The 27,679-nt window shown below is 39.1% G+C and overlaps 1 protein-coding gene across 1 annotated transcript in view; it reads left to right on the top strand.

The window, feature by feature from the left end:
- Positions 1-27,679, top strand: part of DNAH11 (dynein axonemal heavy chain 11) — a 363,007-nt gene that overhangs the window by 221,990 nt on the left and 113,338 nt on the right. The window contains exons 56-61 of the mRNA XM_058446556.1: positions 2,090-2,323; positions 7,393-7,539; positions 12,869-12,982; positions 15,072-15,215; positions 15,851-16,033; positions 17,679-17,780. Coding sequence (XP_058302539.1) covers positions 2,090-2,323; positions 7,393-7,539; positions 12,869-12,982; positions 15,072-15,215; positions 15,851-16,033; positions 17,679-17,780 — 924 coding nt within the window. The remainder of the gene's footprint in view (positions 1-2,089; positions 2,324-7,392; positions 7,540-12,868; positions 12,983-15,071; positions 15,216-15,850; positions 16,034-17,678; positions 17,781-27,679) is intronic.

Genomic DNA, 27,679 nt, shown 5'->3' with positions numbered 1-27,679 from the left:
TATAAATGGTTATCAACTGGTTTTTATTAAGAGGCCAAATCTAGCAGGAATGATATTCTCCCCTCACGTCTCTCAAAGTGAGAAATACAGCATTGCGTAGCCCTCGCTGCAGCAGCACCAGCAGCAACTCCTCTCAATTCTCCCCCAAGGCCCCCCACCAAAAAAAAAAAAAAAAAAAAAAAACTGGAGATAAATGAATGGCAGAATAAATAATTTATGCTAATGAAATTACTGCAATTAGTAGTTCTACAATGACCCTTTTAAAAGCCACAGCTGTTAATGTCAGGAAGTGCTGTCACTACTGACCTTATCATAAGAGAAAGTGACAAATTGAGAATGCAGGGAAGACCAGTCATCAAAGAGGTCTGTTCTGGAACGATTAGAGTTTTCTGAAAAACAGTGTGAATTACAACCAGCTGCTCCCTGGCTCAGCGAGTCTCCCATGCTGTGCCATTTTGTTAAGCCCAATAACAATAGTTATTTTGCCCCATTGAGACAAGTTGTCTCGGGCCACTTTCAGCTCTACCGGAAACCACTTCTTCCATCCCCGATTTACAAATGAAACTGTTGTTAAAGAGAGCTTTCAGCGCCTCCAAGGAGCCTCCTCATAAGGATCATGGTTGGGTAGAGGCCAGAGTGGTTTTTTTTTTTCTTCTTCTTTCTTTCTTTTTTTTTCCTTCCTGTAAGGAGGTTACCCTTGGCTGAGGAATTATTTATCTATATTGTAGAAAGGTATGTGTGTACCTTTAGTTCCCATTAAAACAAGACAGGACAGGAGTAAATTCCTGCACATGTCTGTATTGAAGTCAAGCTCTTGTAAAAATAAAGTCTCCAAAGGACTATGATTTATATGAAGTTTATATAAACTTCTTCATAAATTTTATTTTTCTGAGTCCACTGTTTGGAAATATATTTGTATCTGGGGTCCAGTAGAAACCAAGAATGTTTGGAATTTATATCACGTTATTTTTAACGTTTGCTTTAGTAATACATTATTTCAGTTACTAGTGAGATGGATTTTTAATACGCAGCACAATCCAATATGGAGGTATTTTAAACCCACTCGGGAATTTGTCGTGATGTTGGAAAGTTGATTGTTTAAAGACATTGTTCAGGAGCAATTGTTTTTCACCAAAAAGAATTGGCCTGTCTGTCTTCACACCTCTGCTTGTAATATTAATGGTGCAGGTTTGAAACGTTTAACTGCATCACCAGCCACTTGTGTGCAATTTTCCCAAAGATGTCTGAGCATTATTGACAACACTTTGGTAAATTATGTGTGACTTTCCTAAGAGTTGATGTAGCTCATTTAATTCATATTAATTGATTTTTAGGCTTCCCTTGATTAATTGAACCTGGTTCATCTTGTACAGAATGCAATAAATAATCATTAAAATGAGGGAGATGTGACTCCACAAATTAAAAAGTTAACTACTTCAGAAGTCATAAAGGACAAAATGGAAAGAATGTATAGTGGGGGTTCTTCCAGTAACTCACTGAAGGAGAGTTGCTCTTTTTGTGGGTATTTTTTCCCAAATATGAATAGAAATAATCATGATATTTTTCTCCCAGAAGCAGTGACATTTATACCCTACTATCCAGTTTGTTTTTAAATGAGTTCTCATAAAACTGTGAGTTTCTAAGTTTTGGCTTTTTTTTTTTTTTTTTTTTTTCCAGTGACTTTGCAGGGTTATTGCTTCTCTTTGTCTAAAGCTTAGTTTGAAAGCAATGGCAGAAATATTTCTCAGGATATCGTGTCTGTTTCTCCACCTTCTCTTTCACACACTCGGTAGATAAAAATCAAGTTGTGAAGATCTGTATATGTTGGCTTTTGCATTTGGTATGTGGAGCACATAAAAACCCTTTGTCCTACTTGGCAAGAAGGAGGTTACTCAAGCTGAATGCTTTATTGTAATCTCCCAAATCCTGTGGATAGCGCTTAAAGATTAAATAAGTTTTCCTAGGTTATACTATCTTTTTTTTTTCTGACTTTTAGAAAAAAAAGATCATTTTCTTGATTTTTCTTTTTTTAAAGTTGTATTTTTAACTTGAGAGGATTTCACATGAACTGTAATGTTTATGTTTTCAGCCACTGCACAAAGACTCTGTTAGCCTTTTCATGGCACATGTTCACACCACTGTAAATGAAATGAGTACCAGATATTACCAGAATGAGAGAAGACACAACTATACCACCCCAAAGAGTTTTCTAGAACAAATATCACTGTTTAAGAACCTGTTGAAGAAGAAGCAAAATGAGGTATCCAAGAAAAAAGAACACCTGGTGAACGGCATCCAAAAGCTAAAAAGCACAGCCTCTCAGGTATGACCAGGATGTGTTATTACTGAGTGACATTTATGCTGTTTAACAGAAAAATATATTTCCTTTTGAAGCACTACTAAATCCATTTCTATAAGATGCCAGCTGGTGAAATTTACAGTTTCATGACACCAAGAACACACTGCTACTGCTTTCCAAAGCCTGCAATGGGATTGGCCGACTCACAGCTGGGTTAGGGCGAAACGTTCTCTTCCTGGCCTGACTCAGTGCAAGGTAGTGTGGGATACTGAAGGGAGCAGACACAGCGGATTGCCTCTCTTGTCTCTGACTTCTTCAGTGCACGGTACTTGTCATCAAGGTTTTTATCATCCTAGGATGGACCAGTATCTTTTTTGGTCTCAGATTCTCAACCTCCAGTGAGGGCATCATTTTCTGGCTAATGACTGTGGTGAGACCCCAAGGTAGAGCTGTTCCTCCCTTAGTGACTGGTCTGCTCCTCTTGACCACCAGCTCTCTTAGATAAAAGTGTCCAGTGTCATCTGTGTCCTCAGTCCTAAGGCCCCTGCTCCCTCGAAGGGCGATGCCTCTAACTTGCAGGAGTAAATCAGGAGAGAATCAGCACAGGATGTTAATCATGTGTGGGTCTTTACACATATTGTCATTATTTCGTTGTTAAAAAACAAAGGATTTCATGAAGTAGGTGTTACTACTATAGTTTTATATATGAGGCGTAAAGAGTTTAAGGCCAGAGAGCCAGTGAGGTTGGGTTTTAGACCCAGGTCTGTGTTGCTCTGATGCCCATGAGTTGTCCATGGCACTATGCTGCCTCTCTGTGGCTGGAAAAAAGAGATTGGAGTGAGAGACTCTGAAGACTCTGAAGAGTAGCCCAGCCTTTCTCTGAGCCAGTCAGGACTTAGAGCTGGAGTGAGAAGAATTCTCACTAGTGATCACCTCAAGACTAGAAATACTGGTGGCCTTCTCAGAGTGATGTCATCAGGTCAGACTCTCACATGCTTTATAAGGATTGGGGCAGTGGTTTCCCCAGGTGGCCTGGGTAACCCACCTGTGGCTAGGCTAGAAATAAACCGAGACCTGAAGGAGGGAGCACCTTTTCACATGGGCACCTTTCCACTCCGAAGGGCTCTCTGGCCATGACCTTCAGTCACTCTGGGCCAAAGCACCACTTGCCTCTTTCCCTCTTAGTTTTCTACACCAAGAATGACTCTGTGGCAAAACACTGTGATCTGTACTACTAGTGGGCAGATGGACCACAATTAGGAAAGAGAAATCAGGGTGAGTAGGTTTCCAGGACGGTTGGGATCAAGTGACATCAAGAATAGTTTCTAGGAAACCCACAAATAGCATATCCATATTTGTGCACCTTCTCCTTTCCTCTCAAAGAACGCCTGTCTAGGCCAGGCACAGTGGCTCACACCTTTAATCCCAGCACTTTGGGAGGCTGAAGGGGGAGGATTGCTTGAGTCCAGGAGTTGAGACCAGCCTGGACAACAAAATGAGACCCAATCTCTGCAAAAAAAAATTTTCATGAGCCGAGCATGGTGGCGCATACCTGTAGACCCAGCCACTTGAAAGGCTGAGGCAGGAGGATCCCTTGAGCCCAAGTTTGAGGTTACAGTGTGCTGAGTAGGTCACTGAACTCCAACCTGAGCAACAGAGCGAGACCCTGTCTCAAAAAAAAAAAAAAAGCCTGTCTTTCCTGTTTCTTTTTATTCATACCTTATTTTGCTTTCTTGTCTTTTGCCCCTCTCCATGTCAGTTTTCTTCTATCTGTCTATCCTCTTCTGTCTCATTTAAATCAAGACCCCTTTCCATAAAAAAGATTTTCCCTGGAGTCCTGTTGTGCTAAATAAGACAAGGAAAGAGCTCTGTGTCACAAAGCATTTATATCCCTTTGAATGCCATCCCCAACTGAACCTGTTGACTTTGCCCACTATCAGGAAATGATAGTGTTGTCACCCAAACTGAGCTTTCAATACTGTGGGGGCATCCTTAGCAAAGAAATAAGTGCTTCTGCCGTACTTAAAGGGTTGTTTTCCCAAATGACAGAGCTAAAAGCAAATGGGGTACCATCCTGGACCATTCCAGTGGTGGCAGCGTCTCAGCTATAGGAAAAAAGAAGAGGAGAGAGACTGTGATTTCTTAATAGTCACCTCAGTTACATATTGATGAGTCAGGGGGATGGGCAAGGAGAAAGAGATGGGAGGGCCAATTCACTATGTCTGCCAAGTCCAGGTCTGCTTGGGTCTCTTTACTCCCACTTAGTAAGAACCACAGGCAGGAAGTCTGTAAAGACACAAGACATCTTGATTGACACATGAAGTCTTGATGGAAAGACTGACGGTGATTTCTTTTCATTAGGTATTTGTGCATGGAATGCTCTTAATATCAAAAAAGTAGTTGGAATATTCAATAGCTACATGGCAGTTTTAGAAATAAGTCGGTTATAAGAAGGGGATGGTTTCCTACATGGAGAACTGGAGAGCCATAAAGCGTAAGATCAGGTTGTGTGGAGAGCGTAATGCCTGTATATTGGGGCATGTATCCTCTAAAGGTCTGCCTTAAGGAATGCCATGTCATTTGAAAACATTAGCAATGTTCATTCTTTACAGTAAAGCTGTAAGCCCCTTTTATAGCCAAATAACCTCTCTCTAGATGTCAGCTTAGGTCATCACAGATAGTCCTAGTGACCTTTCTTCATAGAGAAAGCCTTGCTTCCATGGCTTCAGTCACTTTGAATATTTCAGAGCTAACAGCTTCCTTAGAAACTGAAATTAGGGCTTGAAATAACACAATTTTGTCCTAGTCTCTTGGGTGATTCTTTTTGCTTTATTTGTATTTTGAGATGATAATAGATTCAGAAGAAATTACAAAACATAGTACAGGCAAGTCCCTGTCACATCTGATAGGTTCAATGGTAGCATCCTGCATAACTAGTACAATGCCAAAACCAGGAAAGTGGCATTGGTACAATCCACAGACCTTATTCAGATTTCCAGTTTTACTTGTGTGTGTGTGTGTGTGTGTGTGTGTGTGTGTGTGTGTGTGTGTGTTGTGTGTGTGTGTGTGTGTGTGTGTGTGTGTGTGTGTGTGTGTGTGTTTAGTTTTATGCAGTTTTGTCACATGTAAGTCTGGGTACTCACTAACACAGTCAAAACACAGAAAACTTCCATCTACAGAAAGATCCCATGTTGCCATTTTATAACCACACCTACGTTAGCCCCCACTTCTTCCCCACCTCCTGAATCCTAGTTCCTGGCCATCACTAATCTATTCTCCATGTCTATAATTTTGTCATTTCAAAAATGCTATACAAATATGTAACCTTTGGGTATTGGTTTTCTTCATTCAGCATAATTCCCCTGAGATCCAACCAAGGTATTAGGTGGATCCATAATTTGTCCTTTTTTATTGTTGAGCAGTATTCCACAGAATGAAGGTAGCACAATTTAACCATTCAACCACTGAAGGGCATCTGGGTTATTTCTGGGTTTTGGCTATTATAAATAAAGCTGTTATGAATACTCATGTACAGGTTTTTTTTTTGTAGGCATAAATCCACAAATGACCAAAAATGAAATTACTGAATTGTGTGGTACTTGCATGTTTACATTTATAGAAAACAGGCAAATTCTTTCCAGAATGGCTGTGACATTATACATTACTACCAGCAGTGTATGAGAGAGCCAGTTTCTCAGCTTCCTTGCAATAATTTGGCGGCATCACTAATATTTATTTTAACCATTCTAATAGGCATGTAGTGATATGGTGGTTTTACTTGAATTTTCCTGATGGATGATTCTTTTGACTATGGCCTGACCTAATACTAGTTTCGTATGGCTAAAAAGAACTGAGAAGCATGTCACTATGCAAAGTTACCCTGAATTTATAGACAGGCTGAAAAATCAGTCATAGCTTAATCTATAATAGTACAAGTAGTAGCCACAGTAGTAATCATGCTTTTTAGATAGAGTGTGAATATACTGCGTTGCGTGGAAACTACAAGATTACTTGGATATAGTAATGGGACGTCGTTCCACAAGATGAAACCACTGAAATGTCTTTAGCAATTGAGTTAAAATAAATGTAAATGGTTATGATTGTTCTTTGCTGCTATGATTTTTTAATGGTAATATTTATACTTTTGGAAAAGAAGTACAATGGAGAGATAATTATTGTGACGTATAAAGCTGCTTTCAGATATTTCTGAGAACTGAGTCATGTTTTTTTCTCTAGTACCTCACTTCTGCTTTTAGTTACATGATCCTCAAACTGAGGAACCTAGTAATGCCTTCTGAACCTAATGAAATTATAACTGAAAAAAATGGACAGTTCTTTTTAGCAGATGAATTTATGGATTCCTTGGAAGGCTAAGTTCTCCAAGAGCTGAGTAAGGTTATTTAGTGATGGACTGATGGAAGACATGTATGCCCCTGAAGCTCACTGAGTTTTGGCCACAGCATACTAATACCTCAAACACACAGTTTGCTCTTCTTAGTAGGTATTAAGTTGAATATTGGGTTAGCTTCACGATCATAAATGAGGTGAAAAAAATAAAGAGGGCCATTTTCTGTTTGATGGGAAGAGGTGAGACCTATCAGTGGGCATTTTAATATGCAGCCAATTAATCTACAGTCAGGCAAGGAACATTCATGTCTTCAACTTACTGAGGCCTCCAGCAACCTTCTGCTGGAGAGTGAGAGGCATAGTTCTTCCAGCTCATCACCAAGTGTGTCTTCCCATGACCTCTGCTTCCTTGAGCCAGAGCTGCCTAGGACCCAAAAGCAGACGTGGGTAAAGGAGCATGTGGTCAGACAGAGAGAAGAGCAACTTCCCTACTCAACCTGTTAGTACTGACAAAAATTAATTATATTTCCTGCAAAATCATTGGAAAATATTATTCTGTTTCTTCTTATATGGAGAAAAACAACATGGTTGCATTTTTGCAAATCAGAAGACAGTGAAAATCAGGGTAGAGACAGATGCAAGATACAAATTGTTAGGGATCCCTGAATTCATTCCCAACAATAAGTTCTATCTGGGATTTGTTGTGAACAAGGCCAGTGACGTAAGAATAATGACGTTTGCTTTAGGTGGGAGATCTAAAAGCCAGACTTGCCTCTCAAGAAGCCGAGTTGCAACTGAGAAATCATGATGCCGAAGCTCTGATCACAAAGATCGGCCTTCAGACGGAGAAAGTGAGCCGGGAAAAGACCATCGCTGATGCTGAGGAGCGAAAGGTCAGGCTAATTCCACCATTTAGAGTGCTGAGCTATATTTAGCACAAAATAAACCTTGGTAGGTGAACAATTTTGAACAACTTCCTCTCCAGGGAATATAAAGTCTAAAGAATTATTATAGTTACACATGTAACAGCATTTCACACCATGATTACCACTTGACCTTTCTTTACATTATGCATTTCCCCAGCCTTTTAGCTCTTTTAATGGTATGAAAGAACAATAAATACTGAGCTCATTCAAGCATATAATGGATGTGGATCTTGAACATCAGGCCTATTTGTGATACAGTAAAGGTCAGGAAGTCGCCTCTGAGGTTTTTAAAGGTTTCCACTTTTTAGGCAAATTGAACAACTCAATTGTTAACAAAGCCCATTCCGTCACTTTGCAAGATGGTTTTCAAATTTTGCATTTTAATAATACAACTGGAGTTTATTATTAAGTCCTAAGCTAAATTTGTTCTTTTTGATTCGATCGAGGCCCTGGCATTCTGTATTATGTTTTATTGTTGGAAATAATTCCTTTTAAGATTATATAGATTCTGCTTTCTTTCTACTCAGGTTTCTAGCAATTCTGAAATAAATACAATGTCTTTTGTCATCTTCTTTTACCAAAACATCAGCTACAAATGGAAGACACAGTTTTGTACATCTGATTTCTCAAAAGAAATACCATAGTAAACAGAAAAATTTTAGTACATATTTGTTTAAAAATTGAGTGTATATGTGTAAGGTAAAAAATTCTTATTTTAGACAAAAAAGTATAATCGGGGCCTAATTAATAAAAAATTATAAGTTGCTAACATTCTCACAGCCATTGAATCAGTAGTGATTATCCCATTTTTCTTGTATTTTATGTTACCGAAAAATATTTGAGTTTTTCCAGTGGTGTTGCCGTTCATATACAATTGAGTTGATTTTCTTTTTCTTTCCAATGTGTATTGAGCATGTTTTCCTTGCACAACTAAAGACTTGAAAAGTATAGTTAACATCAAAACTCTAAAAAGACAGTTTTAAGAAATAAGATTATGGCATTTAAAATTGAAGATAAGGCACATTTGGCATGCCCTATGTGATCAGCGGGCATATAATTTCTAATTTGAGTTGTAAATGTTTCTGTTGAGTTTCAGATAAGTGGAGAATGTCCTTAAAAGTATATATTGGGCTGGGCACAGTGGCCTGTAATCCCTGCACTTAGGGAGGCAGAGGCAGGAGGATAGCTTCAGCCCAGGAGTTCGAGACCTGCCTGGACAACATAATGAGACCCCATTCTCCATAAAAGAGGGGCAAAAAAGACAGTATATTATTCCATTGAGCAATTAGGTATCACACATGATACAATCACCATTAGCTAATTCTACCCAGGGAATATTTTTCAGGCATTACACAAACATGTGATGTTCTAGTAGTTATTATATCATAACCTATCATCACAGATACTTTCTGGAAACTTAAAATATAAATACTCTAGAGATTTTTTTTTTGCATTTTTACATTTGAATTCCTAAGGAAAAATTACCCTCATAAAAAGAGAAAGAAGTTTTAGCAAATTAGAACTCATCTGACAGGTTGTTTAGTGAAGTTCTTCAAACACAAAGAGGGGACATACTACTTTTTATGTTTAATCCATACCAAGACAAAAATAAAACTTCTAAACATTTTCATTTTATCCATGGATTAAATTATTCATTAATTTAATTATAAATAACAAATATTAACTGAACATCTATTTTGTCACCAGGCAGTGTTGTAGACTATTACGGATATTTGACAAGCAGGGTGCTCTCATGTAGATTACACTGCAATGGAAAAGACCAACATGAGATAAGTAACACATTGAGAAGCTGGATATTTCGAGATAGGTGCTCTGATGAAATCCAGTAGAGAGGCGTGATGGTGGGAAGAAACTATCATAAATTGGGTATTCATGGAAGAAAGTTCTTTTGTAATTAAACTAGAAAACATCTAGAAATTCATCAACACCTGAGTCCATGCTGTGGGTTCACATTTGTCATATGTTCAGCAATGTCCTAGATACTACGCTATGCCATACTAAAGGGGATGAATATGGACTGTTTCTGGTCCTATGAAATTGGGGTCTCAAGTCTTCAAACATGCACAGTAATTTAAAAGTAATGCTGCGTAGCTCACTAAGTACACAGCCACATTTAATATGACTAAACAAATGTTGGGGTTAGAGAATGTCTTGCCATGAACCTTGACAGCCCATGTAGAGAAGGAGGTTGAAATCACTGCTTCAAATCTATAAGGTAATCAAGGGCGATTGAACCACTGGCATTGCCAGCAGTGACTTCCAAGTCACACAGGCATCATCAAGCCTGTGAAAATTAGTTCTTCTTCCACCTTTGTTTGGCTTCTCAGCTCCAAATTCTAAGATGCTAAGAATTCTCTGATTGCTTTCAAACTGTGTTCTCCCTTGAGTAGAGTGTAAACCTTCATGAGTAGAGAGGCACCTTCTAAATTGAAGCGCTAATATCATCTCTTCAAAAGTTGAGCATCAATCTTGATTTTGAATTGCTATCAGTTTTTGTGTGTGTTTCTGTTCTGAATGTGGGTGGGCCTGGGTTTTAGAGGATCATAAGGAAATTCTTATAATCCGAAGGCAGATAAGTGCACTGTATCAGCTTGCTAAGGCTGCCATGACAAAAATACCACATGAGGTATTTTTGGGAGATTGGGAGGCTTAAACAGTAGAAGTTTATTTTCTCCAAGTTCTGGAGGCTGGAAGTCCAAGATCAAAGTATTGGCAAGTTTGGTTTCTCCTTCTGTGACTTGCATATGGCTGCCTTCTTGCTGTGTCATCACATGATCTTTTCTCTGTGATTACTTCCGCTGATGTCTCTTGTGTGTGTCCAAACTTCTCACCCCAGTCAGTTTGGATTAGGGCTAACCCTAATGACCTCAGTTTAATCTGATCACCTTGTAAAGGCCCTGTCTCCAGATACAGTCACATGGTGAGCTTGGGTCTTCAACATATGAATTTTGGGCGGACACAATATAGCGCATAACAAGCAGTTATTGGGACTTCGTTCTCTTTATTCTCTCCCTGTGATCACCACTAAGTCTTAAGAACATCTGCAAGGGGCTGTTGACCAACGCAAGGCAGAGAATTTCTAGTCTACCCAAGGGTGAAACTGTCTCCAAATTCCTGCTTTAACTTACAGTGGTAAGGGGAAAGCACACTCTCTAGGCACTCCATGCAACTCTTCTCATGTTTTATAGGTTGAGCCTTGCTGACCACTGCCTAGGAGCCTTTGGGCAAAGGAAATTGTACACTGGCTAACCAGCTTATTGAGATATACAGAATTTTCACTCTTCTAGTATTGTTGCACCTTAGGGTAAAAGGTATTGAAAATGAGAAATAAGTTGACCAACCTGAGAATTTTCTTCATTTGTATGAGTGAGTTTTTATTTAATGTTCAAATTGTTTTGTTTATAAAAATTACCCAAAGGAAAAATACTCCAATAATAGTAAAGGAGTCAGAAAAGAGTAGCAGCTCCTAGGCTGATAGAAATAGCACTTTAGCAAGGCGCAGTGGCCCATGCCTGTAATCTCAGCACTTTGGGAGGCTGAAGCAGGTGGATAACTTGAGGTCAGGAGTTCAAGACCAGCCTGGCCAACATGGTGAAGCCCCTCTACTAAAAATATAAAAAATCAGCCGGGTGTAGTGGTGCATGCCTGTAATTCCAGCTACTTGGGAGGCTGAGGCAGGAGAATTACTTGAATCCAGGAGGCGGAGGTTGCAGTGAGCCGAGATCATGCCACTGCACTCCAGCCTGGGTGACAGAACGAAACTGTCCCCCCCCCCCAAAAAAAGAGCACTTAAAAGAAGTACTCTTTAAGGTTTTATCCAGTACCAAAAATCTATGATCCTGAGTCCAATTTAAAATGATTTTTTTAATGATGCCATTATAAATGGTAACAAACAGCATTTATAGATTCACTGTGTCCTTATGGAAAATAAATAAACCTGAGGTGATAACTCCTTCACTCACATAAACTCTCTTATCTGTAGCAGTGTTCTGTAGCATATAGAAAATTGTCATGGTCCATTCTTGGCAGCTTTTGAAGGTTGTGGTTTTGGAGTAGTTCTCAGTAAGCAAGCAGGGTTTTCCTATTTACATTAACGATAGCTGTGTGTGTATTAGCAGGAGGCCACATATCTACCCCGAACCAATTATGTTCATAAAAGGTACAGTACACAGCAAAATAATGGTTAATCAGGAGAAGGGTAATTACTGCTAATAAAGCTGTAGTAGACAACATAATTTGTTGTGAGCAGTGTTTAATTTTATGGTATAGTTAAACCTGTTCATTTCAAACACATCTGAAGAAATGTACTTTTGTTCACACTTTATATTCCACAATCACCATCACCACGGGAACCATCTCCCATGGTGGCTAGATCCTGCTGCCCAGTGCCACAGCTTTGAAACTCAAATTTCTACTGAGGACTAAAAATTCACTCTTCCTGGCCTTTCAGATTCTATAGATATCTTAAGGAGAGGAGGATAAGCCACTTCCCACCCCCACCCTGTCTTCTCATTTTGATTTGGTTCAAGTTTACCAGCATGACTTTCCTCCATATTATATATCATGTCAGAAGGCTGATGCAGCACCCTCTGTGTCCTGGGAAGAGGTGCCACTGGATCCACAAGAGGAGAGTGGGTATCAGTGTTATTGTTCCAATACCAAAGGCAGATGTGGGCTCTTGCATCTGTGGTTTCTTACCATGTCCGTGGAGAAACCAGTAATGAGTCTTCACTAAAACTTTATTTATAGTTAGGCATGCAATCTATGACCACAGAATAGAATATCTTCTAGCCAGTTGATCAAAAGAGCTTCAAATCTGTTCTTTAGGAATAGCCAATATGGCTTCTAAGCAAAAGTTAGCAAAAATTAGAGAATCCTAGCAAGAATATTTTTTGGTCTAGGTTACTAAGCTAGCCCAGATGTGTGTTAATCCAGGACTCTCTGAAAAAGAAAACTGAAGAACAGAAGAATCACTTAATCTTGCTTTTACTATTAGTGGAACCTTATAATTAAATTAGTCAAAGCTTTTCTTGGAGCATTTTGGAACTCGAATGCATTTATGTTGAGATTTGTTACTGTGTGTTTTTTACATTTACAAAACTTTGTATATATACTGTGTCTAAAGGAAAATTAGTCTGTTTAACAAATTCCTCACCAGTTCAAAGTACAGAGAAATGAATTATTTAACAGTGCATCTGAGTCAACCTCCATTTTTCTTTGGAGATATCTGTGATAATAATTTATACGGGTTTGTGTGCTTTTCCTCTCTAATTAGGTGACAGCCATTCAGACTGAAGTGTTCCAGAAACAGAGAGAATGTGAAGCTGACTTACTCAAGGCTGAGCCTGCACTGGTGGCTGCTACAGCTGCACTCAATACACTCAACAGGGTAAAGATGATTTATTGGTCCCTGAGTTTCCTCAAAGTAATATTTAAAGGTTATTAGAGTTTGAATAACTGAGCTGAGAGAGTAGCCCATACAGCCAAAAAGTATTTTAAAAGGAAAGAAACACCCATGAAATATTAAAGTGGAAACAAACCTTTGAGGTTGTCATTATAGTTCAACTTCTTTTCCCCATCTAGGACCCTGTTCTACGGCACCCCAATAAGCAGTCTCCTTTTGAATATTTCCAACAGTATGGGATTTATACTCTTAGGAAAGGCAACTGGATTGTTGGTAACTGGATTTGACCCAAATCCAATTTTTCATATCATGTCTTGCTTTAAGAACTAGGCGAAGGATTCTTTATTTCCTCTGGAATATAAAGAGTAGCATTGATGAGAGACCCTCATGGAAAGAACAGTGGGAGCAAAGATACCTAGGTTTGGTCCCCACCATTTCTTCAAGCTTCATGTTGTTGGTGAAACCTCCCTAAGCATTCAGATTCTTATAAGAGAAAGTAAGCTGTGTTCATTACAAGCATATTGTTAGGGAAAGTGAAATGGGGGGCAATGTTCTTTTAAGAGCCTGCAGCTAATCTCATCCTGGGGTCTTCTCCCAGACCTCTGGGGAGAGCTCAGGAAATCACTGGGCCTGAGATTCTTAAGATTCCATTTCAAAAAGGAAAGAATCGAGATTTTCACTGTTCTTCACAGAGATACTGAATTCGTTTTCTAAGTATTTTTGGAAGAAAATAAATTTGACTGTGACTAAAGAGATATTTACGTGGGTATTTCTTAGAGTATTTCCATAAAACTGAAAAATTTTAAATGGAAACGTACCGTGATAGAACTCTGATTATTACACATTCAAGTACCCTGCTGCCGTTAAAATAAGATTGTTAAATGCTAATTAGCAATGTGACACATTAACCATGATATATTAAGTGAATAAAGCAGATTATAAAATAGGGTATTTTATACGACTAATTCTTTTGGTAAGAATATGTGCACAGAAAAAGACTGGCAAAAAGTAAGAGTAATTGGTTGTCTCTGAGTAATGGAATATTTCTTTTCTTTATTGTGTTTCTCTAAATTTGCAAATTTTTCTCTGAATAATTCCTCTTTTCTCAGGCAAAATAGCTCCACTTAAATACAAAGCTGTATATATTTATAAATTATAAAAGAATCTTGGTTAGCCAGCTCTCAATTCTTATTAGCATATTTTAAGACTTCGGTTTTGTTCTTGCTTTCACTCTCTTTCCATTTTTGTAATCATATACCAAATAAATAGGCAGCTTCTGATAAGGGAGCAGAATCAGGTTCAACATTTGATAAGGTTTTATAAGCAAGAGTGCATTATGTAGCACATAAAGTATCACAGGAAATACCCAGTTGGTTGTTTTTGTTTTTCAAATCATGTATTAAATATCATAAGCCTACATGAGCTTCTTATATGTGCTATTACCTGCCTCAAAGTATTCGCCGTGATACATATAATGTATACTATTAATATCATCTGTTGGATTAATCAATGGTATGACCTGAGGAGATAAAGGAGTAGAGAAGAAAGTTCAGCCTATCTTGGCCCTCTCCTAGTTGAGAGTTCCTGTAGTGTAATGGAAGATATTTCTTTCTTGTACATGTAAGACAGAAAAACAAACCTAAGAGACACTGAATTAAGGAATTATGTGTCTGAGAGGGGCTTGGTTAAAATGCAAATCTCTTACATAGTGGGATAGAACCTATAAATATCTTACAACATATACACACACACGTGTGTGTGTGTGTGTGTGTGTGTGTGTATCCTGGCCTCAGTGAGCAGGGCTCTGCAGGACTGATATATAGATATATAGATCATTTTTCTTGGAGGCAAGAAAGGGCAGTGATGTCTCCAGAGTATCAGAGGAGTGCCCAGCAAGAATTGAACCTCCTGGAGTTCCAAGGTGGAGTCCCCAGGTGGCAAAAAATTGCCAAATTGAGACTGGTTTGATAAGGAGAAGTGGGAGGCCACTAAAGACTAGCTTGGCAACTTACGGAGCTTCTCCAAACTTCCCCTAATCCTGTCTGTGTACATGTTTCTGTGTGCTTTTCTTCAGGTCAACCTCAGTGAACTGAAAGCCTTTCCCAACCCCCCCATTGCAGTTACCAATGTTACTGCAGCCGTGATGGTCCTTCTGGCTCCTCGGGGAAGAGTGCCCAAAGACCGAAGTTGGAAAGCAGCTAAAGTCTTCATGGGAAAGGTATCAGCCCAGCCTGGCAAGATGAAAATCCTGATAATTTCCATACTGTTTTCAGTACTGTGGTTATGCTTAATAGCAAAAGATGTTTAAGTCAGAAGAAATAATCTTCATAGTTGCTGAATGTAATCTACTGTGTATGTTCTCTAGACTTACAGTTTTTGTTTGCCAAGTTGGAAGTTAGCTTGGGGTTATGGCATACCTAAGTCAATGCCAGCAGCAGGTGGAAGTTTGCTAATTATTTGCAAAATTATGAAAGCAGTTAAGTGTAGGAGGGAGAAAATTACATGGATTTCTTAGGTTGGAAAAATGTTACTAATGTATAGGAAGGTGAAGCACAGGGGCTTTTTTTGGTGCGTTTTTTGCTTTCTGTTTTCTGCCTTTCTTTTCTTCAAAATGTGAATACCTCCTGTGCCGGGACTGAATATTTTACCCTGGGATAGAAGAGGTTTTGAAAGTGTCCATTGCTAATTCTAACTTCATACTATAAAGACTGAAAAAGTCAAACAGTAGGATAAATGCAGCTTGCCAATTTTGCTTTTGTAATGTGAGTCCTAAAAGCTGATTTTAACTTTTGATCTTGGAATTTTCTCTGCAGCCAAAATGGGTTCATTGCAATAAATCTTTTTGCTTTGCAGGTTGATGATTTTTTGCAAGCATTAATTAACTATGACAAAGAGCACATTCCAGAGAACTGTCTAAAAGTGGTGAATGAACAGTATTTGAAAGACCCAGAGTTTAATCCAAACCTGATTCGAACCAAATCTTTTGCAGCAGCTGGCCTGTGTGCCTGGGTCATCAACATCATTAAATTCTATGAGGTATCAATCCTAAATTGATAGTTTACAGATGTTCTCCACAAAGGGCTGCAAACACATCAATTTCTAGGTCAGCAAGAAGAGTAAAATTTGTTATTTGATTTTCTGAATAAGGATATGTAGTTCTAAGAATAAGACATGAGCATGTTAAACAATTCTCTACAGGAGGATATTTGAAATGTTAGAAACTATCTTTTTGGGCAGAGTGATTGGCTACTTTAGATTAAAGAGCAGTAAGTAATTAGATGAAAACTCATATATGAATTTTACTTATTTACATTTAAATATTTAATTCATGTTGACTTGAAACAACTGCAAATCTGAATTCACATCAGATTAAATGTAGCGCCTGCTCTCAAAGCAAATATTCACACCATCTGTATTGTTGACATAGTGAGATGAGGAAATAACCATTTCTTTGCTTTAGTATTTTAATGACAGGTAAGTTTTGTGCCTATATGTGATCTAATCTAAAATTTGTACTTTTCGGCAGTGTAGAGATAGATTATAATTTCATGTAGTCATTTATTTATCAAATATTTATCACCGACCAACTGTATCCCAAGCACTTTGCTGAGTACTTGATCTAATAAGGGAACAATGCATGGCCTACAACTCTGAAGAACTCTCATTTTTGTCTTAGAGGGTTGTATGTTATATTCAAATATGGAATTACTGAGAAAAAGTCAATGTAGTCAATTCAATTCCCAAAGTAATTTTCATAAAGCCAGGTTATTTCCTTTATCCTGTGGGGCCCACAGGGATAGGACTCTCTTGATCTCTCTCTCTTTAGTGGCAATCTTCATAAAGCAAGAGTTTAGACAGGTTGTGGTTGATGTACAGCCTCTCTCCATAATAAAATGTCTCAGCCCCATCTTCTATTCGTACAATAGGTGAAAAGACAAGCATAGAGCTTGACTGTGGCTGCATTCTGTGTTATTTTGCTATAAAATAGGAAAGAAAATTTAATTTCCTTCCTCTCTCCACACCAGCAGAAAAAAATTGATCACCTAAATTCTCAGATGGTCCATTCAAACAACATATGCTTAAGGTGGCTGGGAACTTAGAAAAGAAAGTGACAGTGTGGTTGATGTTGTGTGGATATCTCCCACCCTCCTTTCTGTGTGGAGAATTTTTCCACACTTATTTTCTGCCTTAAAGGCTAGACATGATCTCAACGTTGGCTATAGTTCCTGCACAATGCCATTTCTAGTAATATGAGGAGTATCTTCACATTTTATGACAAATTGATTTTAGTATCTTAATGGTGTTTGACTTACATCGCATTTTATGCAGGTACTTGTAACTCTAAGGTCCAGATTAAATAAGTAAAATAATGGTGGACCAGAGAGAATGTGGAAGGCTATGTGGATTGTGCTCTGCCTTTAGGTGTTACCGTGTCTGAAAAATAACAGGCCAGGTGTGGTGGCATACACCTGTAATCTCAGCACTTTGGGAGGCTGAGGTGGGAGGATCCCTTGAGCCCCACAGTTTAAGACCAGTTTGAGCAACATGAGAAGACCCTATCTCAATAAAAAAAGAGAAATTGCTAGATGAATTAGAGATTTTAATTGTAAAGCATCCATCCTATCTAGGATTGAATGATTACTTATCCTCTTTGTATCTGTATTAATTCATGAATTTTCAGGTCTACTGTGATGTGGAGCCAAAACGCCAAGCATTAGCCCAAGCAAACTTAGAACTGGCTGCAGCTACTGAAAAACTAGAGGCTATCAGGAAAAAGCTTGTGGTGAGTGCAAACTGTGACATTGAAAAGGTTCCCAAGAGGTGGTGGCTGCCTCCACCTTAGGATTCCACCCTCAGACAGCACCATATCTGAGCCCTATCAAGCAGAAAGGAATTCGATCTTCCATGAGTGTATTTCCTTACATACCATTCAGTAGGTATTTCTTATCTGCTCTATGCTAGACGCTGAACTGGGAAAGTGCAAATGTTCATGGTTTCTACAGCTAAGAAACATTTGCAGTCTGATAGTGGAAAGGGGAGGGCAGCACATAGTGATTCCAGGTAAGGCTTCTGGGGTCAGACTATCTGGCTTATATCTTGGCTCCACTGTTTACTGTTGCATCCCGTACAGGGTAGTTAACCTCTGTTTTCTCATCTGTGAAATAGGTATTATAATAATAAGCATTTCTTTCATTCATTCTTTCTTTCTCTCTCTCCTTCCTTCCTTTTTTTTTTCTTTCTTTCCTTTCCCCTCCCTCCCTCCCTTCCTTCCTTCCTTTTATTTTAAGTTCCAGGGTGGATGTGCAGGCTTGTTACACAGGTAAATATGTGCCATGGTGGTTTGCTGCTCCTATCAACCAATCACCTAGGTATTAAGCCTATCATGCATTAGCTATTTTTCCTGAATAGCATCCATTTCTTAGGTAGAACTGTGGGGATTAAATAAGAGTAATTCATATTAAGAATTTACCATGGTACTTGGCACATAGTAAGTGCTTAGAAAATATTTTCGGCTGGGCACAGTGGCTCACACCTGTAATCCCAGCACTTTGGGAGGCTGAGGCGGGCAGATCACGACGTCAGGAGATCGAGACCATCCTGGCTAACACGGTGAAACCCTGTCTCTACTAAAAATACAAAAAAAAAATTTAACTGGGCGTCGTGGCGCGCGCCTGTAGTCCCAACTACTCAGGAGGCTGAGGCAGGAGAATGGCATGAACCCAGGAAGCGGAGCTTGCAGTGAGCTGAGATCGCACCACTGTACTCCAGCCTGGGTGACAGAGCGAAACTCTATCTCAAACAACAAAAAGAAAAGAAAATATTTTCAATGAATATTATATGTACTACTAAATACCACTACTGTTTTTACAAATATGTAAACCACTCATCCTAGTCCAGCATTATCAATATATATGTGGCTATATACAGAAAACACCAAAAAGTACCGAGCCCGAAGAAATTAGAGGAAGTTCCTTAGTGAAGGTGGATTGACATGGGCTTTAGATGTTGCTTAGGAACCGCCAGGATAACTAGGATGGGAAAGGTATTCCTGACAGAAAGCAAGGAAAAGAGGGAAGGAGCAGTTGGGGCACTTGAAGTGTCCAGCAGGCCAGAGCCCTGCAATGAATATTTTGGAGAGTATCAGGGAATCATGAAAGATGAATTTGCAAAGGTGAGCATAGGCTTTCTTTGCCTTTCATGCTACAGAATTTAAATTTTATCTGATTGGTGACATTAAGCCTTTGAAAGATTTCAACAAGTTAATGATACAACCAAAGTGAATGGGTGCTGGAAGAAGAAAAGAACCTAGAGGCAGGCAGACAAGTTAAAAGCCACTGTCGTGGATCCTGTTAGGGCCTCAGCTCAGGCAGGAGCAGTCATGATGGAGGGAGGGAGATACGTTCAAGGCTGGCTGATGGGATACAGAGAGACGGGAGGAATACAGGAGCAGGATGAGGAGCGTGAGATGCCTCGCAGGGCAGCATGGAGGACAGCCAGCAGAGTGATGAGGCGGCACAACCCTGGCAGCTTACAGAAACCCCTGGAGCTTCAGTTTCTCATCTGTCAGGTAGTGGTAACAGCAACTCTCAAGGTGGCCATGTGTGATTTGGGGCTACCCAGCTTCCAGTCTGCCACCTTTGAGTGAAAACAGCTTGATTTTCTTTAGGGAAGAATCTCTCCACATAGGATGCACTCAGGTGAGGCTTTTAGCAGGAGTGACCTTGCCTTTTCAAGGACTAGATATATGATCCAACCTTTCCCAACTTGATCCCCCATCTCTAGAGTTTGAGTCATGAGCAAAAGGAATAAAAGACTGAAAACAGAGTGCATAAATTGCAAAGATAGTGTCCTAATGAGACTTGTAAACAGCTCCTGCTCCCAAGACCCTTTGGAGCATCTTGGTGCCTCTATGTGGTTCTCAGCCTTTCTTTCCCTCCTGAGAGCTCCCGCATCTACTTTGGGCAAGCTCCTTCAGCTTACATTAGCTAGAAGGGAGTAGGTATTTCTTTCCATCATTCCCACCTATGATTCCTGATGCATTAAGATACTATTTAGTGTGCAGCACACAGTAGACACTTCATAAATCTTAGTTCCCACCCTCTTCCTATAGAAAAATCCATATGTAAGTGTGCAGCAGTCATGACTGGAGATTGAGAGAAAAGCCTGGGTCAGGAATATGTATATGGGAATGGTTGGTGTGTTAGTCTGTTCTCACATTGCTATAAAGAAATACCTGATACTGGGTAACTTACAAAGAAAGGGGTTTAATTGGCCCATGATTCTGCAGGCTGTACAGGAAGCATAGCAGTTCCTGCTTTGGGCGGGGCCTCAGGAAAGTTTCAACCATGGTGGAAAGCAAAGGGGGATCAGGCATCTTACATGGCAGAAGCAGGAGCGAGATATGGGCCTTTTTTGTGTTGAGGTATGTGCCTTCCATACCCAGTTTGCTGAGCATTTTTATCATAAAGGGATGTTGAATTTTGTTGAGTGCTTTTTTAGCATCTATTAAAATGATCATACAGTTTTTGTTCTTTATTCTCTTAATGAGATATATCACATTTACTCATTTGCATATGAACTGTTCTTGTATCCCTGGATTGAATCCCACGTGATCATGCTGAATAATCTTTTCAATGTGTGTTGTATTCAGTTTACTAGGATTTTGTTGAGAATGTTTGCATCTGTCTTCATCTGAGATACTGACTGTAGTTTTTTGTTGTGTTCTTGTCTAGTTTTGGTGTCAGGTAATGCTGGTCCCATCAAATGAGTGTAGAAGTATTCCCTCGTCAATTTTTTGAAAAAGTTTGAGTAGAATTGGTATTATTCAATGGTTTGGTAGAATTCAACAGTAAAGCCATTAGGTCCTAGGGTTTTCTTTGATGGAGACTTTTTATTATTGCTTCAATCTCATTACTCATTACTGGTTTGTTCAGGTTTTCTATTTCTTCATGGTTCAATCGTGGTAGATTGTATATGTGCAGGAATTTATTCATTTCTTACAGGTTTTCCAATATGTTGGCATATACATGTTCATAATAGTTTCTAACGATCCTTCGTATTTCTGTGGTATCAGTTGTTATATATCCATTTTCATTTATTATTTTATTTGGGTCTTCTCTCCTTTTTTTTTTCTTTATAGGTTAGTTGATTTTGTTTATCTTTTCAAAAAACGAACTTTTCATTTCATTGATATTTTGTATTTTTTAGTCTCAGTCATTTATTTATGCTCTGATTTTTCTTATTTCTTTCCTTCTAAAAAATTTGGGTTTGATTTATTCTTGCTATTTTTGTTCCTTGAGGTGTATCATTAGGTTTGTTATTTTAATGCTTTTTATTTTTCTATGTAGGCATTTGATGTATTGGCTTTTGCTGTATTCCATAGACTGAATATGTTGGGTTTCCATTTTAATATGTTTCAAAAATTTTTTAAATTTCCTTCTTAATGTCATTGACCCACTGATTAGAAGCATGTTTAATTTTCCTGTGTTCGTATAGTTGCCAAAGTTCCTCTTGTTATTGATTTCTAGTTTTATTCCATTGTGATCAGAAAAGGTACTTGATATGATTTTTACTTTTCTGAATTTGTTGAGACTTGTTTTGTGGCCTAATATGTGGTCAGTTCTGGAGAATGTTCCATGTGCTGATGAAAAGAATTTGTCAGGCCAGGCACGGTGGCTCACGCCTATAATCCCAGCACTTTGGGAGGCTGAGGTGGGTGGATCACGAGGTCAGGAGATCGAGACCATCGTGGCCAACATGGTGAAACCTTGTCTCTATTAAAAATACAAAAATTAGCTGGGCGTGGTGGCCACGCGCTTGTAGTCCCAGCTACACAGGAGACTGAGGCAGCAGAATCGCTTGAAGCCAGGAGGCGGAGGCTGCAGTGAGCTGAGATTGTGCCATTGCACTCCAGCCTGGGCGACAGGTGAGACTCTGTCTCAAAAAAAAAAAAAAAAGAAAAAGAAAATTATTTGTATTCTGCAGCTGTTAGATAAAATGTTCTATAAATGTCACTTAGACCTATGTGGTCTAGTGTTTAGTTTGTCATTGATGTTTCTTTGTTGATTTCATGTCTGGATGATCTGTCTATTAGTGAGTGTGGGGTGTTGAAATCCCCTGCTATTACTGTATTTCAGCCTATCTCTCCACTTAGATCTATTCATGTTTACTATATATACTTTCTTTGAACAAGCTTTCTGCATCTTGCTCTTTTTAAACTCCCTCTTGAACTCCAGTGACTGTTAGATGTGCTCTTCTGAGGTCATTTTCTGTAGACATTTTTTCGTTTCATCATTTTTCCTTTTTTCACCTCTGTGTATTTTCAAATAGCCTGTCTTTGAAATTACCGATTCTTTCTTCTGCTTTACTCATTTTGCTCTTTAAAGCCTCAAATTCATTTTTTACTTCAGCGAATGTATTTCTCATTTCCAGGATTTCCATTTGATTTTTTAAAAATTATTTCAATCTCTTAAACTGATAAATTTCTGAATTGCTTTTCTGTATTATCTTGGAGTCGGCTGAGTTTTCTTAAACTACTGTTTTGAATTACTGATCTGAGAGCTCCCACATCATCGTCTCATTAGAGTTGGTCATTTGCTCCTTGCTTTGTTTGTTTGGAGAGGTCATGGCTCCCTGTTTGCTGCTGTTTCTTGTGGACATACATGTATGGCTTTACATTGAAGGATTAGTTATTTATGCCAGTCTTTGCTGAGTGGCTTCTTCTGGTCTTTCTAGAGTATGTTTGCTTAGAGGTTATTTGTATTCGCCTGTTGAGTTCCTTAATTCTAGATCACTGCTTCCTTTTCAACACTATATGGAACATTAAGCCCAGGTCTGCCTTGACTCTTAGAAACGCTCAAAGTACTGACCATCCTGAACTGAGAGTAAGGGGCCCCAAGAAGGTACTCTAGCTTTGCGGGAAAGCTAGCTAGGGGGTTTGTGCCCAGAAAACCCATGGAGTGTGCCTCATACAATGTGGTGCTGTTGAACAGCCACACTGATTTGGCATCTCCTTTAGCTGAGATAAAAAGCAGAGTTTCATGGGCTGCAGTTGCTAGTCTCACCTTCCCTCTTTATCCCTAGATGCTTTCAGGGATTTTTGTCTCTATAGGCACTTGGAATACTTCCCATGGGCTGAGGTAAAAAGCAGTTTTCCTGCCAGGGAATATAAGGTAGTAGAGTGGGGAAAATGGCTGTCCACCTCAGTCTCACTTTCTCCAGGGTAGAAACCACAAGTCTGGGGGGTATTTTCTACTTGTGGTGCCTCAGTAGATTTGGGTAGGGGCATTGCAAATAGAGACGTTCTTTCTTCTGAGGCTCAGAGTTTTTTACTTCTCTGTGGCTCTGCGTAATGTCTCAGCCTCAGATTTGAGTTCCGGGATGTTGCTGGTGATAGTCTTAGCAGTGGATATTTGTTTTGGGTTTTCTGTAGGGGAAAGTGAAGCCAGATTACTTCCACTCTGCCATTTTGGTGATATCCCTCTGTGTTCTCAAAACTTTGCACAACTATTCTCAGGTAAAGATTAATTTTTTTTACATTTAACATTTAAAAATGTAAAATCCATTCTTTACTCATAGGCATAGGAAACCAGATGACTGCTAGATTTGGTGTGTGAGTCCTAGTACCTAGTACCTACTGGTTACTGACTTTTGCTGTGTACTAACACTGAAAGCTATTTGGGATCTGGTACTTTATCATCTGCTAATTGTCCCTATTCTCCTAGATCAAGCTTGGACTTTAGGGGAACTCCTTGGAGAAAATACTTGATCAGTTTCCCTGTTATTCCACACACCCTAACCTCATCCTAACATGTGAACTTCTTTTTTTTTTTTTTTTATTATACTGTAGGTTTTAGGGTACATGTGCACAATGTGCAGGTTTGTTACATATGTATCCATGTGCCATGTTGATTTCCTGCACCCATTAGCTCGTCATTTAGCATTAGGTATATCTCCTAATGCTGTCCCCGCCCCCCCCCACCCCCCACCCCACAACAGTACCCGGAATGTGATGTTCCCCTTCCTGTGTCCATGAGTTCTCATTGTTCAATTCCCACCTATGAGTAAGAACATGCGGTGTTTGGTTTTTTGTCCTTGCGATAGTTTACTGAGAATGATGTTTTCCAGTTTCATCCATGTCCCTACAAAGGACACGAACTCATCATTTTTTATGGCTGCATAGTATTCCATGGTGTATATGTGCCACATTTTCTTAATCCAGTCTATTGTTGTTGGACATTTGGGTTGGTTCCAAGTCTTTGCTATTGTGAATAGTGCCGCAATAAACATACGTGTGCATGTGTCTTTATAGCAGCATAATTTATACTCCTTTGGGTATATACCCAGTAAAGGGATGGCTGGGTCAAATGGTATTTCTAGTTCGAGATCCCTGAGGAATCGCCACACTGACTTCCACAATGGTTGAACTAGTTTACAGTCCCACCAACAGTGTAAAAGTGTTCCTATTTCTCCACATCCTCTCCAGCACCTGTTGTTTCCTGATTTTTTAATGATGGCCATTCTAACTGGTGTGAGATGGTATCTCACTGTGGTTTTGATTTGCATTTCTCTGATGGCCAGTGATGATGAGCATTTCTTCATGTGTTTTCTGGCTGCATAAATGTCTTCTTTTGAGAAGTGTCTGTTCATGTCCTTTGCCCACTTTTTGATGGGGTTGTTTGTTTTTTTCTTGTAAATTTGTTTGAGTTCATTGTAGATTCTGGATATTAGCCCTTTGTCAGATGAGTAGGTTGCAAAAATTTTCTCCCATTCTGTAGGTTGCCTGTTCACTCTGATGGTAGTTTCTTTTGCTGTGCAGAAGCTCTTTAGTTTAATGAGATCCCATTTGTCAATTTTGGCTTTTGTTGCCATTGCTTTTGGTGTTTTAGACATGAAGGCCTTGCCCACGCCTATGTCCTGAATGGTATTGCCTAGGTTTTCTTGTAGGATTTTAATGGTTTTAGGTCTAACATTTAAGTCTTTAATCCATCTTGAATTAATTTTTGTATAAGGTGTAAGGAAGGGATCCAGTTTCAGCTTTCTACATATGGCTAGCCAGTTTTCCCAGTACCATTTATTAAATAGGGAATCCTTTCCCCATTTCTTGTTTTTGTCAGGTTTGTCAAAGATCAAATAGTTGTAGATATGCGGCATCATTTCTGAGGGCTCTGTTCTGTTCCATTGATCTATATCTCTGTTGTGGTACCAGTACCATGCTGTTTTGGTTACTGTAGCCTTGTAGTATAGTTTGAAGTCAGGTAGCGTGATGCCTCCAGCTTTGTTCTTTTGGCTTAGGATTGACTTGGCAATGCGGGCTCTTTTTTGGTTCCATATGAACTTTAAAGTAGTTTTTTCCAATTCTGTGAAGAAAGTCATTGGTAGCTTGATGGGGATGGCATTGAATCTATAAATGACCTTGGGCAGTATGGCCATTTTCACGATATTGATTCTTCCAACCCATGAGCATGGAATGTTCTTCCATTTGTTTGTATCCTCTTTGATTTCATTGAGCAGTGGTTTGTAGTTCTCCTTGAAGAGGTCCTTCACATCCCTTGTAAGTTGGATTCCTAGGTATTTGATTCTCTTTGAAGCAATTGTGAATGGGAGTTCACTCATGATTTGGCTCTCTGTTTGTCTGTGATTGGTGTACAAGAATGCTTGTGATTTTTGTACATTGATTTTGTATCCTGAGACTTTGCTGAAGTTGCTAATCAGCTTAAGGAGATTTTGGGCTGAGACAATGGGATTTTCTAGATATACAATCATGTCATCTGCAAACAGGGACAGTTTGACTTCCTCTTTTCCTAATTGAATACCCTTTATTTCCTTTTCCTGCCTGATTGCTCTGGCCAGAACTTCCAGCACTATGTTGAATAGGAGCGGTGAGAGAGGGCATCCCTGTCTTGTGCCAGTTTTCAGAGGGAATGCTTCCACTTTTTGCCCATTCAGTATGATATTGGCTGTGGGTTTGTTGTATATAGCTCTTATTATTTTGAGATACATCCCATCAATACCTAATTTATTGAGAGTTTTTAGCATGAAGGGTTGTTGAATTTTGTCAAAAGCCTTTTCTGCGTCTATTGAGATAATCATGTGGTTTTTGTCTTTGGTTCTGTTTATATGCTGGATTACATTTATTGATTTGCGTATGTTGAACCAGCCTTGCATCCCAGGGATGAAGCCCACTTGATCATGGTGTATAAGCTTTTTGATGTGCTGCTGGATTCGGTTTGCCAGTATTTTATTGAGGATTTTTGCATCAAAGTTCATCAGGGATATTGGTCTAAAATTCTCTTTTTTGGTTGTGTCTCTGCCTGGCTTTGGTATCAGGATGATGCTGGCTTCATAAAATGTGTTAGGGAGGATTCCCTCTTTTTCTATCGATTGGAATAGTTTCAGAAGGAATGGTACCAGTTCCTCCTTGTACCTCTGGTAGAATTCAGCTGTGAATCCATCAGGTCCTGGACTCTTTTTGGTTGGTAAGCTATTGATTATTGCCACAATTTCAGAACCTGTTATTGGTCTACTCAGAGATTCGACTTCTTCCTGATTTAGTCTTGGGAGGGTGTATTTGTCGAGGAATTTATCCATTTCTTCTAGATTTTCTAGTTTATTTGCATAGAGGTGTTTGTAGTATTCTCTGATGGTAGATTGTATTTCTGTGGGATCGGTGGTGATATCCCCTTTTTCATTTTTTATTGCATCTATTTGATTCTTCTCTCTTTTCTTCTTTATTAGTCTTGCTAGCGGTCTATCAATTTTGTTGATCTTCTCAAAAAACCAGCTCCTGGATTCATTAATTTTTTGAAGGGTTTTTTGTGTCTCTATTTCCTTCAGTTCTGCTCTGATTTTAGTTATTTCTAGCCTTCTGCTAGCTTTTGAATGTGTTTGCTCTTGCTTTTCTAGTTCTTTTAATTGTGATGTTAGGGTGTCAATTTTGGATCTTTCCTGCTTTCTCTTGTGGGCATTTAGTGCTATAAATTTCCCTCTACACACTGCTTTGAATGTGTCCCAGAGATTCTGGTAGGTTGTGTCTTTGTTCTCGTTGGTTTCAAAGAACATCTTTATTTCTGCCTTCATTTCATTATGTACCCAATAGTCATTCAGGAGCAGGTTGTTCAGTTTCCATGTAGTTGAGTGGTTTTGAGTGAGTTTCTTAATCCTGAGTTCTAGTTTGATTGCACTGTGGTCTGAGAGACAGTTTGTTATAATTTCTGTTCTTTTACATTTGCTGAGGAGAGCTTTACTTCCAACTATGTGGTCAATTTTGGAATAGGTGTGGTGTGGTGCTGAAAAAAATGTATATTCTGTTGACTTGGGGTGGAGAGTTCTGTAGATGTCTATTAGGTCCACTTTATGTAGAGCTGAGTTCAATTCCTGGATATCCTTGTTAACTTTCTGTCTCGTTGATCTGTCTAATGCTGACAGTGGGGTGTTAAAATCTCCCATTATTATTGTGTGGGAGTTTAAGTCCCTTTGTAGGTCACTGAGGACTTGCTTTATGAATCTGGGTGCTCCTGTGTTGGGTGCATATATATTTAGGATAGTTAGCTCTTCTTGTTGAATTGATCCCTTTACCATTATGTAATGGCCTTCTTTGTCTCTTTTGATCTTTGTTGGTTTAAAGTCTCTTTTGTCAGAGACTAGGATTGCAACCCCTGCCTTTTTTTGTTTTCCATTTGC

Source organism: Hylobates moloch, unplaced genomic scaffold (assembly GCF_009828535.3).
Source record: "Hylobates moloch isolate HMO894 unplaced genomic scaffold, HMol_V3 SCAFFOLD_1, whole genome shotgun sequence".
Lineage (NCBI taxonomy): Eukaryota > Metazoa > Chordata > Mammalia > Primates > Hylobatidae > Hylobates > Hylobates moloch.
The sequence above is the reverse complement of the archived record's forward strand: the minus strand, read 5'-3'. Positions and strand labels throughout refer to the sequence as shown.